The 24,361-nt window shown below is 32.4% G+C and overlaps 3 protein-coding genes and 1 long non-coding RNA gene across 4 annotated transcripts; 2 read left to right on the top strand and 2 right to left on the bottom strand.

Moving 5' to 3' along the window:
* Positions 1 to 7,402: 7,402 nt before the first annotated feature.
* On the top strand, positions 7,403 to 10,907 carry LOC129800388 (dynein regulatory complex subunit 5). The gene is made up of 4 exons (XM_055844771.1): positions 7,403 to 7,577; positions 7,641 to 8,369; positions 10,441 to 10,576; positions 10,634 to 10,907. The coding sequence occupies exons 1-4, from the start codon at positions 7,403 to 7,405 to the stop codon at positions 10,905 to 10,907; spliced, it is 1,314 nt and encodes a 437-aa protein (XP_055700746.1).
* On the bottom strand, positions 10,892 to 17,463 carry LOC129805026 (protein-cysteine N-palmitoyltransferase Rasp). The gene is made up of 2 exons (XM_055852834.1): positions 17,340 to 17,463; positions 10,892 to 12,363 (listed from the first exon to the last, which is right to left on the bottom strand). Exons 1-2 carry the CDS (start codon positions 17,437 to 17,439, stop codon positions 10,913 to 10,915), a joined length of 1,551 nt encoding a protein of 516 aa, XP_055708809.1. The 5' UTR covers positions 17,440 to 17,463; the 3' UTR covers positions 10,892 to 10,912.
* A 91-nt stretch (positions 17,464 to 17,554) lies between these two features.
* LOC129805620 (uncharacterized) lies at positions 17,555 to 18,232 on the top strand. The gene is made up of 2 exons (XR_008752099.1): positions 17,555 to 17,621; positions 17,696 to 18,232. It is a non-coding gene; the product is annotated as an uncharacterized LOC129805620 (long non-coding RNA).
* Positions 18,233 to 20,208: 1,976 nt separating this feature from the next.
* On the bottom strand, positions 20,209 to 23,513 carry LOC129805391 (insulinoma-associated protein 1a). The gene has a single exon (XM_055853280.1). The coding sequence runs from the start codon at positions 23,056 to 23,058 to the stop codon at positions 21,991 to 21,993; it is 1,068 nt and encodes a 355-aa protein (XP_055709255.1). The 5' UTR covers positions 23,059 to 23,513; the 3' UTR covers positions 20,209 to 21,990.
* Positions 23,514 to 24,361: the final 848 nt, after the last annotated feature.

The raw sequence follows: 24,361 nt of genomic DNA, 5'->3' as shown, positions 1-24,361 counted from the left end.
GCAATGAGTTATGTAATTATTTCAATTGGTCATCACTTTGCATAACATAACCTCTTGTTTGTTTTGGAAATTTCATTCACATCGCAATGAGAGTTCTATGGCCATCGCACAATATTTTTTGTTTGTAAACATGTATTATAAATTTCCCATGAGAATGAGCGAGATGACTAGATATAGGTCTCACTCACTCTCATTGAAATGTCAAAAACATGCTTACTAAATAAAAGATATTGTGCGTTGGGCATTATCCAACACATAACCTATTATTTTAGGTTATGGAACTTTGAACAATCTTTTTTAATTTAACTTCTTAACTATTTTTGAATTTCTTTTGCTGAAAATTTATTCTGAACATTGAAATTTCTTTTATCCTCATTTTTTGCAGTAGTTTTTTTAATTTTTTTTTTTTTACAATGCGAGTGCAGTTTCAACAAATAAAAAAGAAAACAAAACTAAATAGAGGATGACTCACCTCATTTTATCCTAGTACTGAGATTAAACTTTGCTAAAAGTGATGAAGAAAAAAAACTGCAAAGTGACCGAGTCGAATTCAATTAGACAGAAAAAGAATAACAACAAAACTTTGAAAAAAAAAGAAAATAATAGAAAGCTTAAGAGAAATTTAGGATTATTGCAAGGCGATGAAAGAATTTCAAATCAAATATTTGGACTCATATTAAGATTGGAAACAAAAAAAAAATCTTCATCAGAACACCCAATATTCGAATAAATTGACGAACACTTATTGCTTTCGACTAGCCAAAGAATGTAAACTAAATAATTATAGAATAGAATAAAGAAGAAAAAAGAACTGTGGACGATGGGATTAATATTAACTGTTAGAGTGTGTCTGTGTTTAAGATAGAGAAAATAAAAGATGCAAAAAATACAAAACTTGAGGAATTGAAAGAGATACAGATGGATTATTGAAAAAAAAATTGTTTGTCAAATTTAAAAAAAAAATGGAAAAAATCAAAGAAATATAGAAATGATTAAAGAAAAATAGTGAATAATTAATAGTGAAAGAAAAAGATTATTTGTAAATTAAATGTGTGTATAACATGATAAAACAAAGAAACAAGATCTTGATAGTGAACAAAAAAATCTTAAACAATATTAGTAAATTTAAGTAAAAAATAAAATGATTATTCAGCAGGGGTCCACTGAATATACTATAACCCATGTTCCTTTCATTCGTGCTCATTTCTAATCTTTAAAAAAGAAATATTAAAAAGAAACCAAAGGGAATGAATGGGAGATGCATGGGAACTTTTGGGACAATTGTGTTACTATCTAAAAACGGCTGATTAAACCCCAAAAAAAAAAGAAATTTTAAAATGAAAAAAAGAAGAATTAAAATATCAATTTTTATGAAGATCTTTTTCTTATACTAAATTGCTCAATTTGCCAAAAAGTCTTGGAGATTTTTTATTTTAAAATATTACTTCTGTTGTATTATTTCCCAAATGATCTCATATTTTTTTTCTTTTTAATACATTTTTTTTAATTGTCCAGAGTTTTTCTCATATATACTCGGATAATCAATCTAGACCTTGGCAAATTAAAGCAATTTGTAAAGCAACACAATTGCCCCAAAATAAAGGAAAACTAACCAACTCTAGTCCCGCCTTTAGGAAATAATAACTATACAAAAAAAGGAAGAAAAATCATGAAATAAAAATCCATTTTGGTGTAATATAAAATAGAAAATAACAAAACATAATAAATGTAAGACATAAACAATATGCAGAGAAATATACTCCCACCATAATACAAAAAAAAACTTCAGTAAAAAAAGAACTAGTAACATAAAAGCAGTCGTATGGTATAACAGTAAGATAATAAAAAACATCCCCGGCTAAAGAAAAAAAATAGAACCTGTTGAATAAAAGAAAACAAACAATATTATATTGAACCCAAAAGGAGAAAGAAAAAAAATGAAAATTTTGACCCCTGTTTGTCAGTGTTTTAAGAAAACCAGAAAAAAGCCACAAAAAAATATTAATGTAATTTTAGTAAAAATTTGTTTAGGTAGCTATTAATATAATACTAAAAAAAAGGATACACCTAAAAATCTTCAAACATTACATTTTAAGTAAAAAGAAAAAAACTAAAATTATGTGAATCGTGAAAAATTTGTCTATTTCTTGATTTCGACATTCAAAAAAGAATCCTCAAAAGGATTTTTATAAAAGTTACATTTTCATCAAACTACACACAAAAAAAAAACACATTTTAGAAAATAATTAGGTTCTTCATTTTGATGCAAGTTTTGATGGATAAAACAGACGTATCTGTTTTAATAAAAGAAAAGTTGAGGAAAAGAAATTATACACTTTAAATCAAACATTTTAGATATTAACAAAAAAAAAATAAGAAAAACAAGGAATAAGAATTAAAATAAAAGTGGGAAGAATATTTGAATATAATTTGAGAGAATAAAAAAACTCTCAATAAATTTTCTTTTGTGTAAAATGATGGGGATTTTGGTTGTTTTTAAATATCTTTTTATTTTATTAAAGAAAAAAGATATTCACAAAAAAATTCGACGTCAATCTTTGAGTAAGAGGAAAATTTTAACAAAATGAAGGTATAAGGAGGAAAAATGTAATAACACACATAAATCATAATACCTTTCAAGGTTCAAGTTATATTGATGTAATGTCGCAATTAATAAATAATATATACTAAATAACTAAAAAAAATTATACACTTGTGTTTTTTTTATTTGATTGGTCATTATCATAAAGGTACAAGAAGCAGAATGAAGCTATCCGTGTGACAAATGAAGCGTTTTGGCTTCAAACAGCTAGAAATCGAATTTTAAAAGGTTTAACCCTTTAACGACGAGATAGTTTTCGCGGATCGAAAATACGCAATAAAAATGAAACCGATAGACAAAATCAGTAAAAAGTCTTACATCTAACCTTAGATAATCCAACAGTGTGTGATTCGGTGTATTTTTTACCACTATGAGCGATAGGGCCAAAAATAGCCTAAAAATTGAAGTATTTTTTCTGACAATAACAATGAATGATAATTTTCACTATAATGAAAAATATTATGTTTGTGTATTGTAGTTTCTTTTTCCGAAACGGTTTTGCTTAAAAAAATTGGAAGTATAAAAAATAATTAAAATTAATTTTCAAGATGAGAATTTAAAAATTCGTCATTTTTTAGCTTAAAAATTTACTGTATAGCAAATAGCTAGAGACCTGCAAAAAATATCCTAGATTCCTTCAACCTTCTACTTTGCAATTACGTACAAACATAAGGAAAAAATAACTTTAGATAGTCAGGAAAAATAATTTTCTTTATGGGACACCGGTGTTCCAATCGTCCTTAAAGGGTTAAGAAACATGCAATTCTCGTCAGATTATTCCCTTACACGGGTTTTAGACTGAAGGTTTAGCACCGTTCCTGAGTCTTAAACTTCTAAGTGATGTTTGTTTTAGAATCATAGAAAGATCTAATGCGGCATTTGCTTAAAATCAAATAGGTTGTCTTCAAACACCTTAGAGGAAGTGGGGCACCTTTGAAATTGGGATTTTTCACCTATTTTTAAATAAAATTGAAGCCTTATCGTGATATAATTTAGCTTCTCGATCTGTTTGTGCAGCTAAATTATATCAAAATAATGCTCAATTTTATTTAAAAATAGATGGAAAATCCCAATTTTAAAGGTGCCCCACTTCCCCCTATTGGAAATCCAGAATTTTTCCTTAATAACAACGGTACTAAATTTTTATCCATTATCTATACCACAATTTTATTTAATTCTTGCACTTCAGATATAAATCAGAAATACATTCATTTTGATAAGTTTTAATAAAAAAAAATCGTATTTGGATCAGTTTCTGAAAATCTGAATTATACTATTCACAGCCTAGACCAAAAGCAATGTAAGCCTTGATGGGTCTCACCTATAAATAAAATTACAAATTTATAGAGGGAATTTGGAGAACTGTAGGTGCCACCCATTTTTCATTTCAAGAGAGTGAACCATCCACGGCAACTGATGCTCACTCACTAAAGACTGAGGACCCTGAGGACAGTTACCTAACAGTAAGAGCCCCAAAGCAACCTTTCAGCACCCATAAGGATGGTAGGGGTTGGGCGTGTCAAAGGAATAAAAGATAGGATTGGTGGGTTATGGCCGTCGACTGGGTTAACATTTGTCGAATATGCCATAGGGAAAGATGGGGTAATTTGGAACCATGTCTATTTTAGAATTTTAAAATTTTCTCACTATTTGAGATTGTTAAAGAGAAAAAGGAAAGCACGAAGAAGTACAAAACTTTTACCATCTAAAAACTGTTAGGAAATTGCAAAATTCCAAATTAGACATCATTCAAAATTACCCCATCTTACCCTATGCTCTACACTAGAGTTAATTTTAAATTGTAATGGTTTTTGCAAATCTTCAATCTAGATAAATTTAATGGATTAAAATTAAACCACACTTGCCGAAATAGGGGAGACCGGGGCAGAACTAGCCAGAATTATAGTATTGAGTTTGTAAGGTGTTACAGTTTCCCTTAGAAAGAATATTAAGCAAAATACTATTCATTCAGTGTAATTAACTCTCTTCTTATTTATTTTTTTTTAAAATCGTCACTCAATGAGTCAAATGGTAGAGCATTCGCTCTATGATGCAAGTGTCCCGGTTTCGAATCCCCTTTAGGTTACCAGAAATTTTTCTGGCATTAAACGTGTTCGAATTGCATCCAAAGAGCTTCGGTGCATAGGATTGACAAGCTCATCCCTGTATAAGAAAAAATAATAATGGGTGTCCCTAAATCCCCTTGCGACAAGGCTTAAGTTCCCGTATGGAACATTGTGCCACCATTATTATAATTGTTATTATTATTCATATAAATATTTATCAGTGTAGAATTGATTGTTTTTCACAAATTATAGGCAAGCTAATATATAATATATATTTCGTCAGTTAAATCAAAATTTTCAGTTCAGCATTATTTTTCTTAAAAATGAGCCCCGAATGCGATACTTTTGAGTCAAAATAATAAAAGTGGCACTAATTAACTGTAAGTTAACTTGAGAAAATCTTTATAAAATGATTTAAAAGCTGAGATATTGACATATATGTTAGAAGAAACACAGTAGTATTTTATCGTAACTTCCATCGTTTATAAAACCTTAACTTCCAATGTATGGAGATCTTGGAAGTTACGACAATTTTCAAAAACACATTATATCAATTTTAATTGCTCTAGTGATAATGAGTGCCTTTTTTTCACTAAATTGGTCAATTAAACTGTGGTCCTTGTCACTAAAAGCTTTTATTTCATAAATTTTATTTGATAAATTTTGTGCGCCGCATCGCTTGTTTTGTTTTGAAATAATGACAGATGGGCAGGGATTTTTCCTCACTTTTTTTCTCACAAATATCGAATTAAAATGATTTAATCTTGCATTATTCGCACTATCTTTGGATATATGGAAGAGTTTGTGAACGTTTTAATGAGAAATATTAAATTTTCACTGCAAATTACAAGCCACGCAAGCGAGCTAAAAAAGTTACGGCAAATGCTGATTAGAGCAAATTTTGTATGAAAATTTGTCGTAACTTCTCCAAAAATGGAAGTTACGACAAATTCTGATAAATTTTTATTAATTAAGGGCACTTACGATAATTTTTGTTTAAAATAATTTTTAATGGGTCTATAAATGTTTCTTTTTCTCAAGTGAGTTTAATAAACAAAATGACGCCGATTCTAAATATGTATATATCCCAAAATCGCAAAAATGAAGTTACGACAAATGCTGATTTAACTGACGATTTGCTGACTAATATTTCAGTGTCCCTTATTCGATTTATTTGTTACTTCTCGAACTCCGAGAGAGTAGTAATATAATCCTTTCTTTTTCAACTTGTGAAGGGGTCAAACGGTAAGAAATATCGACTTCTGGTCTTCGACGACCCCCCCCCCCCCATAAGTTAACATTATCTAGGACAGTCTTTTTTTTTCTTTTTCTCCCAATCCCCTCCTATTCCTTTGAGACCATGTTTTCCGGTTTATTTCGAAAACGACTCTTAGAATTTTTTCATTTTCGAATTTGTTTTGGAGATAGACAAGATTAATAATATTCGTGCTTAAGAGATAAACAGTTCAAACAACAGTCAGGGATACTTCCCAAAATTCAGTAATTGCCAAGACTTATTTCTCATGGATTTACCCAAAATTTGGAATTAACAAAAAGGTCGTAAAATTTCCAACTCGATTGCATTGTGTATAGGGCTACAGCTGGTAGTATTTTGGTAAAAATGGTATAAATAAAAATAAAAAAAATGGGAAGTAAAAATTCAAATTGGTAAGTAGTGCAATATTACTGGGAAAATGAAAATTAAAAAGTTATGAACCATTTCGGCATTTCAGAAATGTTTAAAACCATTTTTGGGCCATTTTTACATTTATTACTGAAAATAAAAACAACCAAAATATAATAGTTTTTGCTTTTTATAAATATTTTTTGCCATTAGTATAGAAACTATAGGGGTAAGTACTCTCCCTTCGAACGTTCATGCCTTCGAATAATGTGAATTTTCTTTTATTTTGCCTAATAGACTTACACGTAATTATCAATAATTGATGATAAACTAACTAATATTTAATAGAAATGTGTAAGTCTCTTAGAAAAAATAAAAGAAAATTCGCATTATTCAAAGGCATGAACGTTCGAAGGGAGAGTACTTTCCCCTATAGAGTTTTAATGATTTCTTTCATTTTCAGTTGTATTTCAAGAGTTTTCTAGTCAAATATTTCGTAGTTTATGCCCAATATCTAAATTTATTTCTATTCTAACGATTTTTTTTTAACAAAAGTAAATGTTAAAGCTATTTTGAAATTATTCTGCGATTATGTACGAATTGGTGCAAAATATAAACACTTCTTCTCATTTATTTTTTAAAATTTGAGATAGTTTCTTGATAATTTATAAACCACTTAAAATCAATAGTAAATCGATATGCGCATCCAAAAATTATGTCAATTGTAAATGTGTTAATTAATACTCTATCTCGTGAGTTTGAGCATCCTTCAAAAATATGTATTTAAAATTTCATACATACCTAATATCCCAAACAATTTTAAATAAAATATACTTTATTTAATTTTCTTGTGGAATGGCCTAGCTCAAAATTTCTATACTCAATATAATGAATTATTATAAATTTTAAGATTTTTTCTCAAATTTAATCAAATGTGAGACACAGCAACATTGAATGACGTTGTTTCAACAGCTTAGGTTTTTCCCTATAGTACTTATTCACTCTCCCCCAGGAAATTCCATCAGTTGGAATTTGGAATATTGATTAAACAGCCGGTGGATACTTCTAGAGAGTGTTTGGTCTGTTCAAGAATTTAGAAAGTGCTCAATAATGAAATACTCAAACACTGTTGATAGGAATACCTTTAAGGCATATATTGACCAGAAAGTGGTCAGAAGGCACAAACCTCAAGAGGGACTTAATGCGTTGGAACTCAAGTGGAACTTCAACAGTCCTGAGTCTCTTAGAATTCTGAGTATTGAAGCTCTTGCAGAGAATTGGACAGGTTGTTCGTCTTTTATCTTACCTCTGAAGATTCCCACAAAATTCTTCTTTTTTCCCTTTGCAGCTAATCCCGTTTATTCTGAGGTCACCTACGATGTGGATAGGAACTATCTGCTGGATATCCTTAGCCTAGATATTCCTGTTGCAGATTTGTCGACCAAAATCCAAGAAGATGTCTTTTGGGAAAGATTTTTCATGTCCAGATGGCCACAATACTGCCCCCAGACAAGAAATCGTCCATGGATCAAAGTCTTTATGGAGAAGTATCTCGCAGAGAAGTTGGAAAATATGAAGAGTGACGATTATGAGGAAGAACGCTTAGTTCAGCTTCTGGAATTATGTGCTTCTCATGTAGAAAATCTCATTATCAATCAACTCCAGCCCGCAATGGCTTCCATTGAATCTGAGCACAATGATCATGTTGTCCCAATGAACATTGTTCTGTCGAACTTGCCTGAATTGCGCAAGATTGACTTGACTTACGATCTCAAGAACGTGGGAACAAATTTCTACCTGGGATGTTCTAATATTTCAGCAAATGACATCAAATCCTTGTCTGAGGGACTGGCAAAGTGCTTTGAATTGCAGAATTTCCGCCTGCACAGTAGCAAGTTGGATGCTCAAATGCTGAAAACGCTGGCAGTGGCTCTGGACAAAGGATGTCCCAATTTGGAAGTTCTTTCTTTGCCACACTGTCGGTTTGGAGATGCAGGATTGCTAGCCTTTTTGGAAGCTTTAGGGCCAGATTCTTTTCCAAACATTCATACATTGATCCTCAGTAACAATTTCCTGAGTAAGAAAATTTGAGAGTACCTCGCTTGTTACTTTAATTTTTTTTAATTGTTTTTTTGTGCAGGGAATTAGTGTTTACGACCTCATAAATGGGATCCAATCCTATCTTAAGTTTTGCATGTCCACAAAAAATAGGCCACGCCCTTTACGTAGCATTCAATTTAAATATATATGGATATATGGTCTCGTTTCTCAGCAGTCCAATGATTTTCTTTATTACAAAGGAATATTATTTGGACGGGAGGTACAAAGAGTTAATAGGTGTGGTCTCCAAGTGGGCGTGGCTTAATTTGAAGTGTTTTATTGAAGTTCTGTTTGAATAGCATTTAAATGAATTTGATTTTTCTTTACATTTTCTTTGATTTATATAATCTAATACGTTTTAATTGCAGGTTTGCTTACCCGCGAGTTCTAATAATAGCTTTTTTATTAAGTATTATAATTAAAAAAGTCAATTTCTCATGATCCTCGGTACTTAAAGGGGCGTAACGCGACATTAATTATTATTTATAGGGTGTGCCTTCTTGAAGGGGATACATACTACCTTACAAATAAATTGGCTGCGTGTTACTGGTCCTTTCTTTTTTTTTTATATATATAGAAAGTATGTGACTTCATTCAAGCTCCTATATGAATAATAATAGGCCACGCCCCCTTCAAGAGCTTTAGTTTTAGCTTTAGCTTTAATCTTTAACTTTTCGGTACTATAAGATATAAGCAGCATAGCATTCATGTACGAATATTGAAAATATTTTATATAGGGGAAAGTACTCTCCCTTCGAACGTTCATGCCTTCGAATACAGTAGAGTCTTCTAAATTCGAACGCTCGGGGGGTATTTTTGACATTTCTCACCTGCAAAATTCGAACGATTTTTTCGAAATTAACGAAATTTATGTGAGATTAAATTGTACTTTGAATCAAATTCCCGTACTTTCTCACAAGCCTTAGTGGTAATATACTTCCCTTTCATTTTATACGATCATTATGTACGCAAACATTCAGGAAGCAGCACATAAATATGATTTTTATTCATCCAAAATACGATTTTTTAACATAACCCCACAATTGACATTTTAAATCCAAACGTCGTCGATCGAATTTGAGAGATTCAGATTTGAGAGACTCTACTGTAATGTGAATTTTCTTTTATTTTTCCAAATATACTTACACATAGTTATCACATAACTATGAATAATTGATGATAAACTAACTAATATTTAATAGAAATGTATAATGGCCTCGACAGACTTGAGGATTATCCGAGAGATGGCTTAGCGTAATTATATTAGAAATAATGATTAAACTACATTTTCACAATTTTCCACTAAGTCGTCTCTCGGCTTAAGTCGTAAATATGTCTAGGGCATCAGTCTCTTAGGAAAAATAAAAGAAAATTCACATTATTCGAAAGTATGAATGTTCGAAGGGAGAGTACTTTCCCCTACATTGTGGAAGTGCCGAAGAAGTGTTTCATATTATTCTCATCTATTTCTAAGGCAAATAATGTGCAAAGTATCATTGCAAAATTTAAACTCCCTTCTGTGCCAAAATAGATTAGCTCGCATGCCCTTGAATTTCCTTAAATCCTATAAAAATCTTAAAATGGGTGTGGCTTATAATTTCATGCCTTGATTGCTTAGTGTTCAATCTCAGATTCAAATGACGGGATAGCTTTTGCCAGGGCTTCAAATATTGTATATTAATAAGCCCAACTGTTTTAGCTATAAGGTCGGACCATCACTTATGGAAGTTAGACAGCGTGGAAAAATAAAAATCTTAAGTTTACCTAATAGATTTAGAAAAATCATAAAATTTTTAATAATATTTTTCGTAATCTGTTTTAAATAAGAATTTAAGATTTTTGCAAGCTGTCCACAAGTGTATAACGTCCATAAGAGATGACTCCACCCTAATTCATGAAAAGGGCGTGTCCTAAAATGTATTTATGATCTGAGCTCATTCAAGGGGTCAAATCATCTAATTTCAGAAGGTGCAAAATATAGAACAATTTTACAGAACTTCTAAAATGATCCATTTCAAGATCATTTAAAGCAAGATTTTCTTTTGCAGCCTTCAATGGAATAATAGAACTAACAACCGTGATTAAGCGCCGTAGACTCAAGAAGCTGGATCTTAGATTGAATCCAATTAAATCCGAAGGAGCATCTGCGATTTTTGGGATCCTCAAGGACATCCAAGTTCAAGAGTAAGTTTTCCTACCATTTCTATTGCAAATCCTTCTTCAGAAATTACTGAATTTTAGGCTGAATCTCTCATGTTGCTCCTTGGACGCGTCTATAAGCTTCCTTCTTCTGAAAATCGTCATGGAATGCAAATCTCTCGAGATACTCAATCTCTCTGTCAATAAATTTACCCATGAAATGGGTGAAAAAATCACAGAAATCGTTCCGAAGAATAAAAATCTCTTGGAATTTGATCTTCGAAATACGGAAGTCTCAACAATTTCCCGGATGATCATCGATGATTATGTGCTGAAAAATCGTTTGAGAAAAAGCCTAAATGAAGGGGAAAAATAATACTTTTATTTCGTGATGATTTCTCTTGTGATGTACATTTTTTCTGCGTTTTTGTCCCTGAGGGCATTCTCATGGCGCTTGATGAACTCAGACGTGAAGAAGATGCAGATGACACCTCCAAAGACGCATAGATAGTGAAGAAAGCCACTACAGAAAGTCCTCTGAACAAATATGACACCAACATCGTAGCTGGCCAGGAAGAAAAAGTTCGAAATAACGGCTGGAATGAGCAAAAGCGTGCCGAGAGCTCCATTCCATCGATATTCCCAGGTTTCCCGGAAGTACGTCTGAACAAATTGTCGGTATCCGGGTGTCTTCGAGAGCTGCCGGGAGAAGCTCTCAACAGTCAAGCAGAGAAAATTCATCAGTGACCAGATGAAGATGTAAAAGTAGAATCCATGCCAGAAGAAGATGAAGACGAATGTCAGGAAGCTGGCTAGAAATTTCCTTCCAACTGACGAAGTTTTTGCACAGAGTGCACAATAAATGTAGCGAAAAAGGAACTCATAGAGTCCATGATCAAAGTGCTTCCACATGTCAGAATACAGATGAATCCGGGAGATGCATTTAGGCTTCCTTGGTGGATCAATTCCATCCATTCGAGCAAATGCCATTCCAATTCCATAAGCAATGACATATTTGATGTGAAAGAACTGCCCAAGTAAATACCCAAATCCATACAGAGCCCATGAATCCAGTTCTGAGACAATCTTCTCATTGGCCTGGAGATTGTTGACGTAGAAAAAATGCAAAGCTCCCTCCAGGAAGATCATCCAAAAAATTGACAGCAAAATATCTTTGAGAAAAAATAAAATTTTCTCCGTACTCAATTCAGAAAATTCTGTCTTGAGGGACTTGCGGTACCTTGAATAGATCATTATTGGTCCCAAATGCAAAGTTGGAAAATAGAAAACATATCCCAAAAAAGCCTCCAGAGAAAATTCATCTGCATGTGATTGCCCGGAATGCCGATCTTCAATACAGTCAATGCCAAAACTAATGCATTTGAGCAGTTTCCACGCAAAAACTATCAAAATCTCGTAGATTTCTCGTTCACCAAGTCTCGTGTGCATGGTCAGGAAGTCAAAGAAAGCATCAGTTTTTAGCAGATTCAATACCACGAGGTACACTGAACTCCCAGCCCAGAATACAGCCTTAGAACTGGTCTTTGCTAGACCATAAAATACTGAAGCACTCACGAGGGTTGCAATGGTCATAATGAATCCATATCTCGTGAAGATGAAGATGAACGAGATTGCTGCATAGCAAAAGGGAGAAGGTTTCTGTCTCAGTATCCGGACAATTTGTCCAAAAACCAAATGGATTATGTACCAGAAAGCGTGCTCAATCAGAAAATTTTTCCAATTGTGCCATTCGTAATCCATATCATCTTTGGGTCGTCCAATTATCCTCCAGCCTTCGCTAAATCCAAAATCTGCATTTTCTCTGTAAATTGCTGAAAAGTCGAAAGGTAATAGAATTATTTATTTATATTTTTTATTTATTTATTAATATTTTTTGAATAGAGCATAAACCAGTATTGACTAATCCTAAAAAAAAATAATCCTAAAAAGGTAAAACTTATAAAAATCAAGATGGGTCTTGAAATCGAAGACCAATTTACTTTTTTAAAAAATTAGAATTTTCTATTAAACAAGATGACGGATAGTGGGAGATTTAGTATCATTGGGAAGGTTTTGCAATTCCTCTACAACTCAAATGTATTCAGAATTTTCTTACGTAATCCCAAAAAAAAAATAGAAAAAATTATAATGTAATATTCAGGATCTAAAGCGTTATTCTTGCATTTCCGTTGTATTTTTATTCATTTATTGTCAGTGAAATTAAATTTGAGAAAGATTGCCTCTATCAACCCTTTTAGATCCAAAAAAATTTATAAAAATTAAAATTTCAGTCTCTCTCTTTCTGAAATGCTTCTATCCAACTCTTTTGCACTTAAATCCAAATTAAATTTCTGGTGATGTGCACATGCATCACAAAGAGAAAAGTGTAAAATATAGAATAAATACATTGTAAAAATTCAATATGTTTGAAAAAAAAGATACATAAATTTTCATTTTACAATTTTTTTCGGTTTAAGTGTGTACCAGAGACATAAAAAAAATTAATCAGTCTCGATTTTAGATCTCTAATAGCAGTGCAAATGAGTCAACTTATCATGTAAGTTTTGGCAAAATAAAAATAAAATTGTGTGAATTGCAAAAATAATAATAATAACTATTTTGTATAAAAAAGAGTTATTAATGATCGAGTTTGACTTTTTAGTTTACTGACTAATTTTAATTTTTATACCTCTGACAGACCTTTGGCTTGGTATAATTTCATGAAATCAAAATTCGCGGCCCTTTCTTTCTCAAAAGTTTTGTATAAGTCTATACCACTCTTTCTTTTTCAAAATTAGATTGAACTAAATTGAACTTCTTATGGCATTCAAAAGAAGAAGAGGAGTCCAAAAGAGTAGGATAGACATATTCTTTCCGTTTTTAGTGTGATATTTGATAAATTTTCCCCATCTTTTTCGAAAATTTAGTATGAAAATTCGAAATTGAATTTGAATTCTTCGAACTTTAACGACTTTTTGTGCAAATAGAGTTCCATTTACCTTTCATCCAAGACACTATTGGAGAATAAAAATCTACTTGTGATCGGGCTCATATTGAAAGCTTTTAACCCTTTATGGACGATTGGAACACCGGTGTTCCATAAAGACAATATTTTTTCCTGACTACCTAAAGTCATTTTTTCCTTATATTTTTACGTAATTGCAAAGTAGAAGGTTGTAGGAATCTAGGATATTTTTTGCCAGTCTTTTGCTATTTGCTATATAGTAAATTTTATTTGCTCGAACTCCAAGAGAGAGCAGTTTTCACAATCGACTTTTTCTTCAATTTCTCTTCATCCTGGCTGCTAAACGGTAAGAGATACTGACTTCCGGTCTTCGGTGACCCCCACAAGTCAACATTATCTATCGAACTAACTTACTCAAAGTATCCCCCCATCCCTTGTATCCCCTCCAAAAACAAGTTTTTTTTTTTGACTTTTCAAAATATCAGCCCTGACGATTTCAATGATTATCGGATATGTTTTGTAGTTAGTCCAGCTGAACATTTCGTCCTTAGACACCTATCACCGGAAAAATCACTATCTTGAGTTATTCAATGTTAAAGGTCAACCAATCTGGAGGGCCTTATTTTCAACGGATTTTTTAAGCTAAAATAGGTGTGATTATGAAGAAATCACACCTAAATGACGAATTTTTAAATTCTCATAATGAAAATTAATTTTAATTATTTTTTGTACTTCCAATTTTTTTTTAAGCAAAACCGTTGTGGAAAAAGAAACTGCAATACTTAAACATAATGTTTTCATTAGAGTGAAAATTATAATTCATTGGTATTGTCAGAAAAATTACTTAAATTTTTGGGCTATTTTTGTCCCTATTACTTATAGAGGTAAAAAATACACCGAATAAGACTGTTGGATTTTCTAAAGCTATATAGGTGTAAGATCTTTTACTGATTTTGTTCATCGGTTTTATTTTTATTGCTGATTTTCGGTCCGCGAAAACTGTCTCGTGGTTAAAGGGTTAAGAAACAAAGGGATGTGAATTTCGATTACATGAAATTTTCCTGGTCGCCAGTGCCATTATATATTCGGTACATTAAGCTTAGCTCAGTAAAATTTTATGAAATCAAAATTCAAATCGCTTTCTTACTCAAACGTTTTACATAATAGTGTCTACACACTGGAAGCAATTTTCTTCAAAAATAGCTTTTTTGAAGAAAATTGCCTGCAGTGTTATGAGTAGAAACGTTAAAATTCTGTCAAAAATGAAATTTTTGACGAAATTTGCTCCCAATGTGAAGAGGCCTTAAGTTTATCTCAAACTTTCGCACACAAAATTGAATTGAACTAAATTGAATTTGTTGTTATGTTCAAAAGATGAAGAAGAGTGCGAAAATGTGCAACAGATTTATGCACAAAGTTTGAGAAAGAAAGAAATGCGAATTTCGATTTCACGAATTTTTCAAAAACTCTGCACTTGGATTTTCCTTCTTTTCTTTTTAGAAATGAGAGAAAATTAAAGAACTTTCATTTATTGGACAAATCAACACCCTTAAAACTGAATTAGTCAACAGACTTATTTTCTGAAGTAATTTTCCATTTAACAGGAACTATATATATTCACTGCTTTGCGTAAGTCTCATTCAACTCTATCTTCATTGGACTTTTCAAGCTACAACAAGGTATGTGTATCTAATTTTTTTTACTGAGCGAAGGATGTCTGAAATGTCCCTGCTAAAGAACTGTGTGGTTTACGCAGAAAAATATGGTATTTCATAAATGTTGTGAATTACCTTTGAGAACTTACGAAATGCCCATAAATCGTATAATGCCCAGCGCACAAAAACTTTTGTTTGTAAACATGTTTTCAAAATTTCCTATGAGAGTGAGGGAGATCAGTATAGATTTAGATCGCTTTCATTCTGACTGAAATGTCAAAAACAAGTTTACAAAACAAAAGTTATTTTGCGTTGGGCATAACCCAAAAACAAGTTCGCAAATATTGTACCTTTTTCATAAACATTCTTCATCATATGACCCCCTGACGAGCATTTTTTGTTCTTTTACAAACGTTTGTTCGTAAATGTTCGTAAACACACAGAAGTTCGTAAAATTTTGTACAAACAATGTTTATGAAAAGAGGGCAAAGCTCCGAGCTTTGCGGGATGGGATGCTCGAATTCACGAGAAAAAGCTATCCGTAAATTACTTATTTGCATATTTTTGGGTGTAATACCAGTTTATTTATACGATTAAACCATTCACAAATCGAAAAACAATTCTAAACTAGAAAATTGGCTAAAAAGTGTTCAATTTAGAAAATGTTTTTCATAAATCGTTTCGTAAATCAATTACGATTACTTTACCGATTGAAACTGTTATAGCCAGATAAAATCCAAATTCAACTAAATCGGTCCAAAAATTAGCCCACCAAAGCGATTGATCTTTGACTTTCAATCATTCAAAATTGCGAATTTTCCGGTCAAAGGTATGTTTGGGCGAAATGTTCGTCTGGATTACCTGATAATATATCTGAATATCATTGAAAAAGCTTGGGTCATTTTAAGAAAAATATAAAAAATATGGTTTTGGAGAAGAAGGAGGGGGTTAATCCCAATTAGGAATTCACAAACAATCATGAACAATTTTCAAGACAATTTTACGAACGTTTCGTAGCAACAAATCAACAAATAAATGAAAGAAACTTTATTCAACACTTAATGATATCATCTGCGTCAATCAAACGCTAAATTAATAATATTAAAATTTAAATATTTAATTAATTTTTATCACAACTCTTGTAGCACTTCCATTTTTTTCGTCTTGTTAAGTATCTGATTGTATACTTTTTGTTCTAAACATATCTGTCTTTTGTATTAAAATGTATAATATTGTATAGTCCCAACTTGTTACATTCAACCGGGGCATTAACCAAATAAATATTCTATTCTATTCTATTTCTTATGGAGGAAGATGTAATTAACCCATTCAGTCAATGTACCAGAAATACTTGAGATAGAATTTTGGGATTAGTTTCCTACAGATTAGTAGATGAATTTTTTGAATTCTGTGAATTAATTAATTACAAACTCTATTGCTTGAGATAGAGTGACTATCCAAGAACACCAATTGGGAACTAGAATTCAAATCAGGAAACAGGAAAGAGGCCAATTTTAACAAATTCGACGGGATATCGTATTTTCCGTCCGCCATTTTGAGCAAAAATTTTGCATGACCTTCCGCGAAGCAAGAAAACAGTAACAAAATGTATTTTCATTTCTGTCGAACTATTTTTCTCAAGTAATTGAATAACTATCATTACTAAAAATCCATTCCCGATAGCAATTCGGATAAACATTGCCCAGAAATAAATCATCAAATATCACTCAATTTGCGTATGATGTATAATACCATGGTAAGGAATAGGTTAAGTCGCAGAACACTAATATTCGTCTTATACAGTGCATTGGTATATTGCACATGTAATCCCCATATATATGTTCTGAATATACACGCATATACACTATTTCCGAAATGGAAAGGTTTTCTCATCTCAAAAGTGATGGAAAACAATTAAAAATACATTTTTGATTGTCTACAAAGAGTTTTCTTCGAATTGCTTAACGTTTCATCGATATTATGTTTTTCTTATTACGAGAAATAAAGGCATAAGAAAGAAATATACATCAAACAATAAATAAAACAAAATTCCATCTAAAATTTCATATTCGTGATAATTTCTAATTTTTTAAAATATAATTACACTTAATGCTCCTGTTTAATTATGAATTGACTATAAGTACATCTAAGAATTAAATAAAATTAAATAAAAATGTTGAAAATTTACCTTTTCCGTAGCTGAAAACTCTGTAAGATGAGTAGCAGAGAAAGATGAAATTCAATGCAAAATACGCGCCAATTTCACCAATCGGTAAATACCGCACCATTTTGGCGCTTTTGCTCAAATTTCCCGGTTTCTCTCTCAGTTGCTCAACCTTGGCTTTCTCTCTCCCAGAGAGAAAATGTCAGTGGTTTCTTTTGTTTACATGTGAAACGAAGGACTTATTTTCGCTCTCTATCTGGAATAACAGGACGTGCACGGACTTTTCGATCACAGAACTCTCACTGAGTAAGCGTATTTTCTTTTACATCTAAATTTACAATTATTTTACATGATTTTTAATGGGAAAATAACCGAAACAGCCTCCCCACTCTGCGTGACCGTGACTCACACGTGCAACCCGAGACACAAACCACTATCAGTGCTTCTAAAACTTTGCGAGAGAGAAATCGAGCTTTTTTATTTGAAATTAAACGGAAATTGGTGAAAATGGAACTGAAGTGTAAAAATTGTCGACAAATTGTGATAAAAATACAAGAGAGTCAAATAAAAGATGCTCATTTGAGGAAGAGGACAATTGAAGAGATTAAATCAACAAATTGCTCAACTGTTGCAGAAGATAACTTATTTTTGGACGAAGAAGACCTTCCAGAGTGGATTACAGAGGAATTCCAGGCATCTCAGTGGACAAAGGGGAAGCTGAAGTGTCGCAATTGCTCCTCAACAGTTGGCTCATATAATTTTCTCGGGGGTGGAAAATGTGCATGTGGAATGTCCCTCATCCCTCAGATCCACTTAATAAAGAGCAAAATTGACATACCATTGCAAATCGTATGAAAAATGTATATAGTTTTTTTTATTTGTGAAGCAAAGAATTACAAAACTAATTTTATATCCTACATTTGGTTGTTTTCTTAATACATAAACTTAATTCTACATTGTTTTTTTTTTCTTCTTCTCTTTGTTCGTGGTGAAATCTTAAGATTTAATATCACATTGAATAGAATTTATTAGATAAATTTGCAAAAATTCTTTTGATAAAATTAAATTTATAAAATTTATAAGGTTGTGCGTAAAACTCGTTCGCAATAAATATTAGAATCTAATATGGACTAGAATATTACTCAAACATCTTATTGAATTCGTACAAAAATAATTACATTTTTTTTCTTATTATAAATACCATTAATTTGTGATATGATTGTGAATGATGAAAATACAGCTTTTTTTTGTCACTGAGAATGAGTGTGATTCTTTGAATAGACTTTTTCACCATGACTAGTTGGACTTTTATAAAAATCTAATAATTTCTTTTTCTGATCTCTAAAAACATTTTATTTTTTACTTAATCTGCAATTGATTTCTTTTGTACCACTTTTATACTTTAAAAACTTAATCCGAAAAGAGGCACAGGATGTATTTCTTTTTACACCTTACAACTACTTTTTACCATTTTCTTTTACATTAAGCTAAAATTGAAAATTAAAGACATGGCACACAATTTTTCTTTTTACGAAATTGCAATCTACATCCTTTAGCCTGCTTCTTCATTGCCAATTGCCAATTTCAATGAAAGAAATGTTACGTTAAAATTTTTACAAAGAAAAAGTTAATAAACAAAAAAGTGAAATGTGCATTTACACCCATAAATTCATAAGTTGGAGACTGGAATGTTTTGAATTGACTGAATTTAGTTAATTCAAAATTTCAATTTTAATTCGAGATTAATAAAAATTGTGAAAATGCTTAAGTAAATTTAGATTCAATTTTAACGTGAATTACGGCATTTAAATGTAATGGTATTTTCTGGACAGAAATTTAAATAGAATCAGAGATTGTTTTTTTGAAAAGTAAAAATAGCCAGTTCAGAGCATGATCTTGCTAGGGGGAAGTGGGGCACCTTTAAATTGGGGCAATTTTGAATTTGGCTTTTTTCTCCTATTTTTAAATGGAACTAGACCTTACCGTGATATAAATTAGCTCCACAAATCAACTGTGAAGTTAAATTACTTTATGATAAGGCTTCATTCACCCTGCAGTATTGATCCGAAATCGGTGTAAATATTACCCTTTTTAGGTGTCTTAGGTGTTAAAGTTACCCTTTTTCATGTTTATTTTACCCTTAAAAAGTGTAAAATTAACATTAAAAAATGTTGATATATTTTTACACCCGAAAAGTGTTAAAGTTATGACGAAAAAAAGTTAATCGTAGCCTCTTTTTTTCTCAGTGTTCCATTTAAAAATAGAAGAAAAAAGCCCAATTTCAAAACTGGTCCAATTCAAAGGTGCCCCACCTCCCCATATTTTAGAAGAAACCCAAATGTGATTTCGTTTAACTTTCCGATTCAAAAATATTATGAGTTTTTAGAAAATAGAATTCTCAGTTTTAACTAAGATTCAGAACTTTGAAAGTAAGTTTTCTGTTTTAAGAAGCTAAACACTCAAGATAAAAAAGCCTAATGATTTTTTTTGTAGCTAGCTTTTAGTCTATTTTTTAGTGTAGCTTATTTGCTTTAAAAATAATTTGAGATAAATAACTTTAATTTTCTTGTAAAAATACTCAACTATTTTAGAATTGCATATTGCATGTGTAAAAAAAATAATTGAAACATTTATTTCTTTTTTATAAATGCTGAAAACTCATGTTGAACAGAAAAGAACCACATTAAAGCCAGTTTTTCAGATTTACGAAATTGAGAGGAAAATTTGGACTCAAAGTTGCAAATTTTATTCTCAAGAATTTCTATAAACCCTGATTTAACTAATTCGCAAAGCTTAATGACAATGGCTGCGGCACATTGTTTAGGCCGGAAAATTTCATGAAGTCAAAATTTACATCCCTTTCTTTCTTAAAAGTTTTGTGTATATTTATTTATATTCCTGTCGTCTAAATTAAATTTATTTCAGTCCAATTTTGAGTCCGAAAGAGTGGAATAGACTTACACTAAGAGAAATCCGAAAAAGTTAAAATAACACTCCGGAAATGTTAATTTTACCCTGCAGTATTGATCCAAAATCTGTGTAAATATTATGCTTTTTAGGTGTATTAGGGGTTAAAGTTACCCTTTTTCATGTTATTTTTACCCTTAAAAAGGTGTAAAATGAACAATAAAAATGTTGATATATTTTTACACCTAAAAAGTGTTAAATTTCTGAGAAAAAAAAGTTAATCGCATCCTCTTTTTTTTCTTAGTGTATGCATATTTTTTTGTAAATGAAAAAAACCCGAATTTTGATTTCATAAAATTTTATCGATCTGAAAGGTGTGCCGGAGGCATAAGGAATATTTTTTTGCTTTTTCTAAAATAACTTAAGTTCCTTAAATCAAAAGAGCTTTTATTCACGAAAATTTTAGTGTATTTCCGAAGTTATTATCAAAAATAAAATCAAACAAACTAATCGAATTGATCTGGAGAACTGCATAAATATTTTTAGGTGGTTTTAATCGGTATTATTTGGTCAGAAATAAATTTTTATGTATTAATGGCTTCGGCACAGCTTTTAGATCAAGAAAATTACATGAAATCAAGATTCACGTCCCGTTCCTTCTTAAAAGTTTTGCATATATCTATCGTACTTTTTCGCACTTTTCTTCTTTTTTTTTTGAACATCACACCAATAGTTCAGTCCAATTTAAGATCGGAAAGAGTGAGATAGACTAATGTAAATCTTTTGAGAAAGAAAAAGACGCGAATTTAGACTTCGTGAAATTTTCCTGATCTAAAAGGTGTACCGGAGCTATAATGTACAAATTTGAAAATAGTTTGTTGAATCTTTAAATTGAAAAAATTAACATGATTTATAATATAGGCTCTAAGGATGGCTATTCTTAAAATGCAGTGTTTGTAAATTAAATAGGAAAAATTCTATTTTTCTCATATCATTTTTTAGTCACCAAATTCGATTATGTTGTTTAATAATTAAATAATAAAATGTCGTTTTAAATAATTTAGCTACAAAAAAGAGGTCTTTTTGTATCCAAAATGTGCATTTCCTTAACTCTCGTAATCATTATAAGGGATTTAAGCGTTCTTTTTTTAAATAATTTTTTCACATTAATATGATCAGAAAAAGTGATATTTTCCAATGAAAACTTCCGGATTTTTGGTATGATTTTAAAATGGAATTAAAGGAGAAACTGGAGCAGTAGTGAACATAAATAGAGTAGTTATTAACACTGCGATTTTTTAAAATTAGATATTGGACTTCAGAGGACGAGACCTTTAAAAATTCATAGATTTCAAAAAATAAATGTTTATAGCTATCCCAAGTTTACTACACCCCAATTTCCCCTATTTAAAAAAAAAAATCCAGTGAAAGATGCAACAGAAGCTCCTTCCTATGGCTTATTCATTCAACAACACTGTGCTCAACACAAAGATATTCCAAAACTAAGGAAAAAATTAAATGAAAACACTCAACTTTCTTCCAGAAAAAAATATTTCAAACTAATAAAAATTCCACTTATCAATTAGAAAAAAAAAACACATAACTTATAGAGTTTTTTTCTTTTGACTAGATAATCCCATCTTTCGTATGATTTTCTTCTCTGTCTTGAGAGAAAAATTATTTACACCTTATACTTAGACTTAGAAATTTATGATAGTGACCTAGGTGAGCTAGAACTTTCCCTTGGGGACAACCACAAGCCCTTATGTCACACCACAAGAGCTGTTGTATGTCGAATAACGGATGGTCCGTTGCGGAGATGAGCGAGAGCCGCTGCGGCAAGATTCTCTTCCTCCGTGAAGGCATCATCGATGATCTCCATCCTGGGTGATGGAGTTGAACGGTCAGAGGCTGAAGATGATGTGGTGGACGGTGTATTTCGCATAGTGTAGCGGAAAATCATTTCAGTGATATTCTGCCTGTCTTCGGCACGCGATGGTTCACTGAATGAGTCACTGCTGCGTGAACTATGAGACAGAACCTTGTCCTTCTTTGTGTGAGTGGCCATGTGCTTTCGCAGATAGGCCATCCTCTTGAAGAACTTCCCACACTCGGTGCACGGGAATTGGCTGTCTGAGTCAGCGGTGTCCTGTCGCTTAGACACAAGTTGCTCCTTTGGCTTGTGCCAGCGCCTATGTGACGCCAAATTGGCTGGACAGTTGAACCTTTTCCCACACTCTGGACACCGATATTCCAGCAGCACAATGCACGAACACCGATGTCGCGCCAATCCAAAGGCATCCTCAAACTCATTGCGACACAATCGACACTGATAGGCGCCAATAACATTGGGGATGGCAGCTATTTCAGCCTTGGCTTCCTCCGTCACCTCCACAATATTGTACTGTGGATCGATGTCACCAATCTGATCCTCATTATTCTCATCAATCTCCTCCAGAGGTCGAATAATCGTGCCCGAAACCGGTGATGAGGTATCCTCATCAAATTTTAATTTGCGCACGGCTTTCGTCCTCTTATGTTCACTTTTTGTGGCAGATCTCCCTGCCTTTGGCTTACTGCTGGGTGTCCTCTGATTAATCTCCTCAGTCTCCGTCTTTACTTCCACCTTCACCTCACTCTCGCGATAGCGCTTCTTTGGCGGAGACGGAGTACTCGGTGGTGTAATAGCGTCTAATCCCGATTTCACTGACAAATCCAGTGGGGATTCCGTTAGTACTGTGTACTGACGCTTTATACTCACCGGCAAATCTGCCACGGTGGTCAGAAGACCACCAGTAGCAATTTGCCGAAATGGCACGAACTGTTGAGATGCCATCTCATAATTCACATTAAACACTCTCAAACAGAGGTACAGAATCCTTCTTCCAACACAGAAAAAAAATCCCAAAATTAAAAAAAATAAAAAAACGTTCAAACGAAACACAACTGGAAAATCAAACTCTTTGAAAAAATCACTTAAAGCACACAGTCGATGCCACCACGACGAGAAATGAGGAGTGAATGAGTGTACAAGTGCTGGAAATGTTGGTATTTATGGGATTCTCCAGGCATTTCCAGTGGCTCAAATGTACACATCCTCAGCATAACACGGACTCTCTATATTCTCCCCTCATCCAATGGTAGAGGCGCTTGCGCACCCCAAAAAATATACAAGAAAGCATCACACGCAGCTGGAAACGCCTTTTCGGCACGCGACTCTTTGCCTAACACGTGCGATATTGGGGTCCCTGTTTTGCCGTTTCTCTTTCATTCTTTTCCTCACAGCAAATTCACATGTTGTTGTGCAAGAGGGGTTCCCAAGCATTAGGTGTAGCATAGATAGAGTGTTATAGATATGCTTGGAAAAGGTGAATGTTAAAAAACGAAAGATTTGTAATTTTCGAAAGTTAAAGTTCTAAAAGATTTAGGTTTAACTAGCACGAGTTTCAGACTGGAGGTTTAGCCCAGTTCTTGAAGGTCTTGAAGTTCAAATTACAATAAATTTTAGTGGTTTTTCGGAACGGAATGGATCATTTGTTCTTCATATTCAATTCTAAGTGAAATATTTTACATATGGCTAAGCCTTAGGGCCTTGACAGGCCTGAGGATTAGCCGAGAGATGGCTTAGCGAAATTAATTTTATTCGAAATAGTGGTTAACCCATATTTCAATAATTTTCCACTAAGCCGTCTCTAGGCTTAAGTCTTAAGTGTGTCAAGGACTTTAGGTTTGAAGCTCGTATAGGGCGCCCCTAGGATTAATTTGAATAACTTAAAATTGAAGTCTTATTTCAAAAACACCTGATAATTGAAAGAGAAATTACAGATCTAATATAGAAAAGGACTGTTCTTAAGAGTTTAATTTTTCCACAAAAATTTCTAATGGATCTGGTACAAATCGTCAGGATTTATCAGGAAAATTTGGTGAAATCAAAATTCACATTCCTTTCTCAGCTGTATTGTGTCCATTCCACTCTTTCGAATCCTTCTTTTCGAACTAGGCTAGCTTTCTCTAAGACAATTTATCCTTTCGGTGAGCTTCGGAATTTGTTGATCATGTCCATCATGTCCTATGAATCAAACGCACATTTTCACCAGAGCTTTCGACATCTATCGTGTCTTCCTCAACTTCAATTTAGA

Source organism: Phlebotomus papatasi, chromosome 1 (genome assembly GCF_024763615.1).
Source record: "Phlebotomus papatasi isolate M1 chromosome 1, Ppap_2.1, whole genome shotgun sequence".
NCBI lineage: Eukaryota > Metazoa > Arthropoda > Insecta > Diptera > Psychodidae > Phlebotomus > Phlebotomus papatasi.
This window is presented reverse-complemented; position numbering and strand designations above follow the sequence as displayed.

Coding starts and splice junctions, on each gene's coding strand:
- LOC129805391 (XM_055853280.1), bottom strand. CDS start 23,058: ATGGCATCTCAACAGTTCGTGCCATTTCGGCAAATTGCTACTGGTGGT.
- LOC129805026 (XM_055852834.1), bottom strand. CDS start 17,439: ATGGTGCGGTATTTACCGATTGGTGAAATTGGCGCGTATTTTGCATTG. Junction 12,364..17,339: donor AGTTTTCAGCTACGGAAAAG/GTAAATTTTCAA, acceptor TCGACTTTTCAG/CAATTTACAGAGAAAATGCA.
- LOC129800388 (XM_055844771.1), top strand. CDS start 7,403: ATGAAATACTCAAACACTGTTGATAGGAATACCTTTAAGGCATATATT. Junction 8,370..10,440: donor CCTCAGTAACAATTTCCTGA/GTAAGAAAATTT, acceptor TTTCTTTTGCAG/CCTTCAATGGAATAATAGAA. Junction 10,577..10,633: donor AAGGACATCCAAGTTCAAGA/GTAAGTTTTCCT, acceptor ACTGAATTTTAG/GCTGAATCTCTCATGTTGCT.